This window comes from Geospiza fortis, unplaced genomic scaffold (genome assembly GCF_000277835.1).
Source record: "Geospiza fortis unplaced genomic scaffold, GeoFor_1.0 scaffold373, whole genome shotgun sequence".
Lineage (NCBI taxonomy): Eukaryota > Metazoa > Chordata > Aves > Passeriformes > Thraupidae > Geospiza > Geospiza fortis.
In genome coordinates, this window is record NW_005054518.1 from 205,524 (window position 1) to 213,771 (window position 8,248).

An 8,248-nucleotide genomic window follows, 5' to 3' on the forward strand; every position below is an offset into this window, starting at 1 on the left:
TACAATAGGGAACCTCTATCCTTCCTCCACCACGGGGGAGCCTGGGATCCCTGTGTGCCTTGCAGTTACCACAATTATTATTTGAAATTTGAATTGCCTTGGACTCGTGGTTTGCACAGCTCCCGTGCCCTGGCCATGCCCTGCAGAGCTCAGGTGTTTTACCAAAGGCTGCTGGAGGACTTTAGCTTCAGTCAGAGAATATTGATATATTCAGGAATGTTGATAATATTGATCCCCCCACACACAACAGCTCCTGTGCCATTCTCCTCTGCTAGCACAGGCTGGATTTGGGGACACTCAGTGTAAGAGAATCTCCAACAAGTGTTGGGCACTGGTGTTTTGCTTTGAGGTTTGTGCCTTTGCACCCCCCTGGTCTGAATTCCCTCTCAGCAGCCATTGTCCTGCCCTCTCCGGCTGGACACAAAGTCTTAATCTTCCCCTTCTTCCCACTGTAACTAAACAATCTCTCAGAAGTCTTTCCAATAGACTGATCAAACTGTCAGCATAAGCCACTGCCTCAGCTCGCTGCTGTTGCTCCTTTGTCCCCTGCCCGTGTTTAACATCCCATTTACAACAGGGAGGAGGCTTAAACCCACCCCAGCTCCTCCAGCAGTGCTTGAGGGAGAGCTTAAACCACCCCAGCTCCTATAGCAGTGCCTGGGTGAGAGCTTAAACCACCCCAGCCACAGCTCCAGGGGGAAACAGAAGGACAGAACCACCCTGGACACGTCCAGGAGGGAAGCTGTAGGAAAATCCAGAGCTGAGGAATCCAATTTCATCAACACCACCCTGTCCTCCTGCCCCTGGATGTCTCTGCTGAGGGTGAGGGGGTGGCTGCACTCCCCTGGAGACACCACTGAGGCTGTGCCACGTCCTGCCTGCTCCTAGAGAGGTGACATTTGTGACATTTGTGGCTCACACCCCCAGACACCTCACCAGGCTCCTCTGGCAGCATCTCCTGGGCTTTGCTCAGTGCCAGGGGGTCACGATGGCTTTTTCTGGCTGGCAGCTCAACTTGGAGCTGGTCTCGCCTTCCCCAGCTCATCCTGCCTGGTGCTGGAGGAGAAGAGAGGTCCCTGCTCCCCCCAGACCACCAGGAGAGCATTCCTGATCCTCTGGCATCCCCCATTCCTCTTGTCCTTTCAACAGGAATTTCTGAGCCCCCCCATGTTTCAAACACAGCTCCAGTTCCAAGAGTTGGACTCTGCAGCTCAGGTGCCCTCTGGGGGTTGGGTTTACATCTCTTCAGCCAAACTCAGCTGGTTTCCACCCAAAGGGCTTTGACGCAGCAAGGTCAGGGTAACAATTCCCCCTCTCAGAAGGGCTCAGACCTGCAGCTCCATCTCTGCTCCCTTTGAGGACACTCAGTGTAAGAGAATCTGCAACAAATGTCTTGGTTTGAAATCCAGGTGTGTGCTGAGGAGGGCAGGAGCTTCCCTTGAAATGGAAAATGTAAACCCCCTCCCTCCAAAGTATAATTTTTAAATTAAGGGGCTCTCAGGCAAAGATATGGGAATAGGAATAGCTGTTTTTAATTAGGGAAATAAAAAATAACAATGCAACTGTACAAAAAAAAAACAAACATAGAGTTAGAATAGACCTGCCCCCCTGTGTGTCAGGGGGTGGCACAGCCCCATCCCATGGGGGCTCAGCCCTCCTGCAGTGCCAGCTGTGCTGCTGCTGGAGCAGGGATCCTGCACAAGGGGGGAGTTTTCCTCTGCAGCTCCAGGGCTGCTGCAGATGGGCCTGGGCTCCCTCTGGCAATGCAGGGCAGCAGAAAGCTGCTCCTCTGGCAATGCAGGGGGCAAAGGCTGCTGTGCTGTCCCAAAGCTCAGATTGCATCCAGGTCGGAATGCTTGGCTCCTCCCCTGGGCAGAGCATCTCCCCATGGGATGATGGAATTTGATCAGCCGTGCAGGGACACTCACTGGCCATGGACAGAAGGTAATTAATAATTAATAACCCATGAACAGAAGAGAGCTCCTGGAGGGAGGATTGGCTGTGGGAGAGATAAAGAAAACTGAGAATTCAACATTCAAACCCCACATCCCATTCCTGCCCTGCCCTCACCCTGGCTGGGCCATCAGCCTCTAATGCTCAGGCAGCTGAACCTCCTTTCACAAAATGAATTTTTAGTCTGTTTTGGTGACCCCCAAGGACTGCAGAGCTGGGTGGGGAGTCTGTGGTGACACAGGTGCCCCCTCTATGGAAAAGCTCCAACCTCCAGACTCGTTCAGAGGGGGATTCCTGAGTGGAAAGCTGCTATCCAGTCCCTCTCCTCATTGGAATTCTGTCAGGTTGGGTCTGTTCTCCACATTTAGTCAAGACCTGACATTTCCCCTCTCAGATGTGAGCATCCATTGCATGCTTTGACTTGCAAAACTTTCCCTGCTGCTGCTCCTGATCTTCAGGCAATCCCAAGAATTTTTGTGTTCCCCTGCCCACAAAGGGCTGCAGTCAGCACAGCACCAGAATTAAAACAGGTGAATATTGCAGCAGGTGTGATGTTGAGTTTGCTGGGGTCCCCAGGACGAGGTGAGATGTCTCTCTCAGCAATGTCTGTCCTGTTCCATGGCATTTCCAAGTCAGCATTTCTCATCTCCAGGTTTGCACACAGATGCACACTGGGTGAGCCTTCTGCCAGGCTTGGAGAATTCCCTACAAATCCGTTTCCCACACCCCTAGGAATGGTTGGAGCAGGCTTAGGGGGATTAGTGGCACCAGGACAGGGCATGGACAGGCATGGGGGGGTTCCCCAGCCCTGACACTGTCCCCTATTGATGCAGGGTGGCCCTAATGTAGAAATAATGTGTTCTGACTCCATGATTGAGAAGGATGAACAATTGCTTTATTAAGCACATAATATATAATATATATAATATATAATATATAATATATAATATATAATATATAATATATAATAAGTATAAGTATTTAATATATAAGTAGAGAATACATATAAATATAGTATAAGTATATATAAGTCTATAATACATATATATATTAAGAATACTACACTACACTAATACTATACTAAATTACATACTAAAGAGATACTATACTAAAACTACTAAAGAAAAACCCATGACTGTCTGAGACAGCCAGGACACAGCTTTTGACTCAGTTAACCAAGGAATCAAACCAAATTCCACTGGTGTCTAATTAACAAATCGCTTTGGGTAGACAATCTCCGTAACGCATTCCACATGTGCCAAACAACAGGAGCAGTGAATAGAAATAAGAATTGCTTTCTCTTCTTCTGTGAGCTTCTCTGTAAGAGCCAAAATGAGAGATGCAGGACTCCAGGTGGCTCTCCAAAATGCAGTTTATTCCATCCAAGACGTTCCAGCACTCTGGGTGGCAGAGCCTGTGCCTACAGCTGCCAGCTCCAGCTGCAGGCAGGCCTGGACAGCCTTTGGTTTTGGTTACATTGCATTATAGACTTTTCTTTGCTGAGCATCTTCATACAGTAGAACCAATCTATACCTTAACTTTTATCTATAGCCCATCATAACTACTGTAATTACCATATTCATGTTACTATTCTCCAATCACTACAAGTTAGTACATTACAGTTTAAGCTGGAAGTTGTTTTTCAGTTTTCTTGCAGTGGAAAATTCTGAAACTTTTTTTCTACTTACTTGTTTGCCTGTGCTATCTTCCTGCTTGGTAAAAACATCTTCTTGTTTGAGGTGGGATTATCCTTTGCTCTAAGTCATAAAAACCCCTTCTAACTAACATACTCTTAGGAAAATTAATCTACAAACACCAGAGGTTTATGTCCAAAAAGGAGACAGAGGAGTCCTTTGACTTTATTCCAATAAAGGGAGAGGCCATGGGGCACTCCTCTGGGATCTCTCAAATTTTTGGAGGACTCAGCCTCCCTTTTTATCCCTATTTCCCACATTTCCCTCTCTCTTTCCCCATTGGCTGAGGCACTTGAGAGGTTCAGACTTCCCGGAACGCCTGATACCAAAGATTTCCCTCTAATGTATAACCCTCCCTTTTAAGGTTTAATTCTTATAGAATTTAGGACTTTTTCTTCCCCATTGTTTTTTCCATCTCTCAATGTCTAATTTCATTTATCAGCAAACCTAAAGTTTATTTGTGAAATCAAATATGTTTTTCGATTCATCAATCAGTGGAATCCTTCCCATTGTTTCTTTTATCTCCCAGTGCTGGTTTTATCTACCAGCAGACCCACAGCTTGTTTGGAAAGACAAATCTGCCATTCCTCTCAATACCCTTTGCCTCCTTGGTTAGGGCTCTGTCCCAAACACATTTTATGAAAAATCCTTTCTTTAGGATTTTTCCTCCTGAGAAGCTGAGAGGCCTCAGGAACAAAATGTAAACAATGGTTATCTGCTGCTGTGGAATGCAACGGGTGCATCTGTGATTGGTCTCACATGGTTGTTTCTAATTAATGGCCAATCACAGTCAGCTGGCTCAGACTCTCTGTCCAAGCCACAAGCCTTTGTTATCATTCCATTCTTTTTCTATTCTTAGCTAGCCTTCTGATGAAATTCTTTCTTCTATTCTTTTACTATAGTTCTAATATAATATATATCATAAAATAATAAATCAGCCTTCTGAAACGTGGAGTCAGATCCTCATCTCTTCCCTCATCCTCGGACCCCTGTGAACACTGTCACAGGGCTCAGCAATTCTTTTCTTCTATATCAAAACTTGCTTTCATTTCTATTCCTTCTTCAGATTCTGCATTCAGAAGAATGCTGCCAAGCACACATATCTGTGAGACCTTCTTGTCAAACTTTCATCCTTCCCAACTGTAGGAGTGTCAGGGGATAGGATGGTGGGGACAGATGGAGATGAGAGATCTCTGCAGCCAGGTCAGGAATTTGGGGTTTATTGCAAAGGGCCTGGGTGCAGGGCCCTGCTGGGAGCTGCCAGCCACAGCTCAGAGCAGGCCTGAGAGAAGAGAGGGGGAGAGAGGATGAGAGGGTGAGAGAGTAAAAGGGGTAAGAGTGAAGTTCCCATTCCAATACAATAAATCTTCTGTGTTGAATATTCTGATTCTCGCTAACCAGTTTAGTACAAGATACAAATCCTATAGCATTTCCATACAGCCTATAAGAATCATTACCTTACCCTCCTGTGTTACATTTCAAACCCTAAAAACTCCTCTTTGGGCCCCTTCTGCCAAGCTGTAGGGTCTGCTCTGACCCTTGGAGCTGTCTGCAAGCAGAGGGTGTTGTTCCATCAAAAGGGGATCACCTTCAGGTGGCCATGCCATTGTTTTCCAGTTGTTCAGTAACTGAGGGATCTCAAAGCTTGCTTTCCTTTCAATCTCACTTCCAGTTTCTATATTCTCAAAATCTTTTGCCAGACAATCATATTGATAAGGCTTTCCTGTTTCATCTTCCCCAACACCCAACACTTCCCGCTGCTTTCCCCTAAGAGAAACCCTTAGGACTCTGTCAGTGACGAGAGCTGCTGTCCCTGTCCCTGCAGGTCCCTGGCCCTGGGCCAGCAGTACAGCTCCCTGGGCTCCCAGCCCATCCTCTGTGGCTCCATCCCCGGCCTGGTGCCCAAGCAGCTCCGCTTCTGCCGCAACTACATCGAGATCATGCCCAGCGTGGCCGAGGGGGTGAAGTTGGGCATCCAGGAGTGCCAGCACCAGTTCCGGGGCCGCCGCTGGAACTGCACCACCATCGACGACAGCCTGGCCATCTTCGGGCCTGTCCTGGACAAAGGTAACCCTGGGGGGGCAGCTGGGCTTTGGGGTAGGGCTGGCATAGCTCCCCTGGGCTTTGGGGTGCACCAGGATTGGGTATTGGGCTCCTCTGGGCTTTGGGGTGCACTAGGATTGTGCATTGAGCTCCCCACAGCTCCTCTGGGCTTTGGGATGCTCCAGGATTGTCCTGCTGGACAGGGAAAGGGTCTAATGTGTCCTTGCAGTTGTGTAATAATTAATATTGATTCTATGATTGCACAATATTGATTGTTTTATTATACTATATTATTAAGAAGCTTGTAACTCTTACAGACAGTCTGATACAGCTTCGACTTAATTGGTCAACTCTTCAAACACCGTTTGCTGTCCAATCCTTTGGTAAACAATTTTCATAACACATTCCACATGTGCACAACAACAGGTGTGGCAAGTGGAGATAAGAATTGTTTCCTATTCTTTTCTCTGTGAATTTCTTCCCAGGAAAACCCTGGGACAGAGCTGTCTCTCTCTGTTCATTACCACACTGATGTGCCAGCTTTCAACCCCAATTTCTCCAATTTCCTTCTCTTCCCAGTTTTTGGTGTGTTCCCATCACAAGGAGGGAAAGGGTCCCATCCCAGGAGCTCAGAAGGGCCAGGGAGGATAAAAAGGAGGGGAAGGTTTGGCCCCAAGCACTCTCACATGTTCTGGGATCAGGAACTCCACCTCCCTGTCCATTTCCAAACTGGGTCCAGCAGACCCAGGGAAAGGAGAGGGGCTGTGGTTGAGCTCTTTGGGATCAAGGCAGAGCCCCTGAAGCACAAATTGCCCACCCCAGGAGATCCCTGGGCTCAAGTTTCCCCTCCATGGTTGAAATCCATGGTCCTGATCAGCCTTACTTCAATAAATCTTTTTTTTTTTTTCAATGGGATTTCAATGAGTATTTTCACAAATGAGCCCAAAAAGCAGGAAACAAGGAGAGGTTATAAATTCATTTTCCCTCTCTTCTCTCCAAGCTCCTCTTCATCCCCTGCTCCTGAAATGCCACTTTTCTAAACTGGCATGGATCAGGCACACTGGAGCATTGATGAGGCACCAGAAAATTGGGATTCCAAATAAATGATGGGGCATGGATAAGGCACCAGAAAATTTGGATTCCCAGTGAGATCATGGCCATTCCCAGTGACATCATAGGGCATTGATGAGGTACCAGAAAACTGGGATTCACAGTGAGATCATGGGGCATTGATGAGGCACCATAATTTTGACATTCCCAGTGACATCATGGGCATTCCCAGTGAGATCATGGCCACTCCCAGTGACATTGTGGGGCATTGATGAGGCACCAGAAAATTGGGATTCCCAGTGACATCATGGCCATTGCCAGTGAGATCATGGGGCATTTCGCTGGAAAAAGTGAGAAAGGGCCCCAGAACAGCCTGGAAGGAGAGGCTGGAGGGACAAATCATAAAATCACAAAATTCCCTGAGTTTGAAGGGACCACCCAGCCCAGCTCCTGCCCTGCCCAAAAACCCCAGCAATCCCACTCTGGGCATCCCTGGCAGCGCTGTCCAAACCCTCCTGGAGCTCTGGCATTCCCTGGGCAGCCTGGGCAGTGCCAGCACCTCTGGGGGGGACAGAACCTTTCCCTGAGCTCCATCCTGACCCTCCCCAGCACAGCCCCATGATAATCTCAGATGTCCCAGAGCCCAGATGAAAAAGGCATCCCCACAAATCTGAACCAAGTGGTGAATTAACAACTCCCAGTGGATAAAAATCTCCATTTTCTCCCCTGGATTCTGTTCACTCTGTGCCACATTCAGCACAAGGGACATCCACAGGTGATATCTTGGTTTCACAGCTTTGTGAACACAACAAAAAAACATTTCCCCCTCCTCTTCCTGGGCATTGACACCACTGGGTCCCTGCAGCCCAAAATCTCTTTCTTGCACAGAAATTATTGTTTCCAGTGGTGCTTTGGAAATGGGAATTTTATGGTACAGACTTCAAGGAACTGGAGAAAGAGGGGAAAGAGCAGGACTTTGAACTCTTTCCAGTCAATCCCCTGCAGAATTCAGGAGTTATGGTGAATCTTTCCTTCAAAGCCCCAAAAATTCTGCAAAGAAACAGTTCATACAATCCTTTTTTTTTTTCAAGTTTCAGCCTCCCAGTAAGGGTAGGTATCGTTTCAGATCCCAGAAATGTCAGTTGAGAATTTCAGTGAAAATCATTGCTTTGTGTTAATGTGGGATTCTTTGCAGGAGCCAGGATTGTCAAACCTTATTAGAGCACTAATAGGCACCATGAGATTCACTTCCCCTCTGTTGTGCCAGGCTGTATTTTGGGGTAACTGTTGTATTTACTACCAAATAACTTGTCAGCAGGGCTCAACACATTCTGATTTTCTGCCTAATTAAAGCCTGTCCTAAATTTCAGCACTTAAAAGATCAGAAAGTTTTAATTTTCTCTAAAAACGGTCACTAAGAAACTGTCATAAAACTTCTAAACAAGTTATGAAAGAACTGCTCAAGCACCGAGACACTGAAAATCTCTCAGCAGCTTTTCTGTCAGCAG

The 8,248-nt window shown here is 47.1% G+C and overlaps 1 protein-coding gene across 1 annotated transcript in view; it reads left to right on the plus strand.

The window, feature by feature from the left end:
- The window catches only part of WNT3 (Wnt family member 3), a 31,456-nt gene that overhangs the window by 14,521 nt on the left and 8,687 nt on the right, over positions 1 to 8,248 (plus strand). Inside the window, exon 2 of the mRNA XM_031063620.1 lies at positions 5,473 to 5,744. Within this exon, the coding sequence (XP_030919480.1) occupies positions 5,473 to 5,744 (272 nt within the window). The remainder of the gene's footprint in view (positions 1 to 5,472; positions 5,745 to 8,248) is intronic.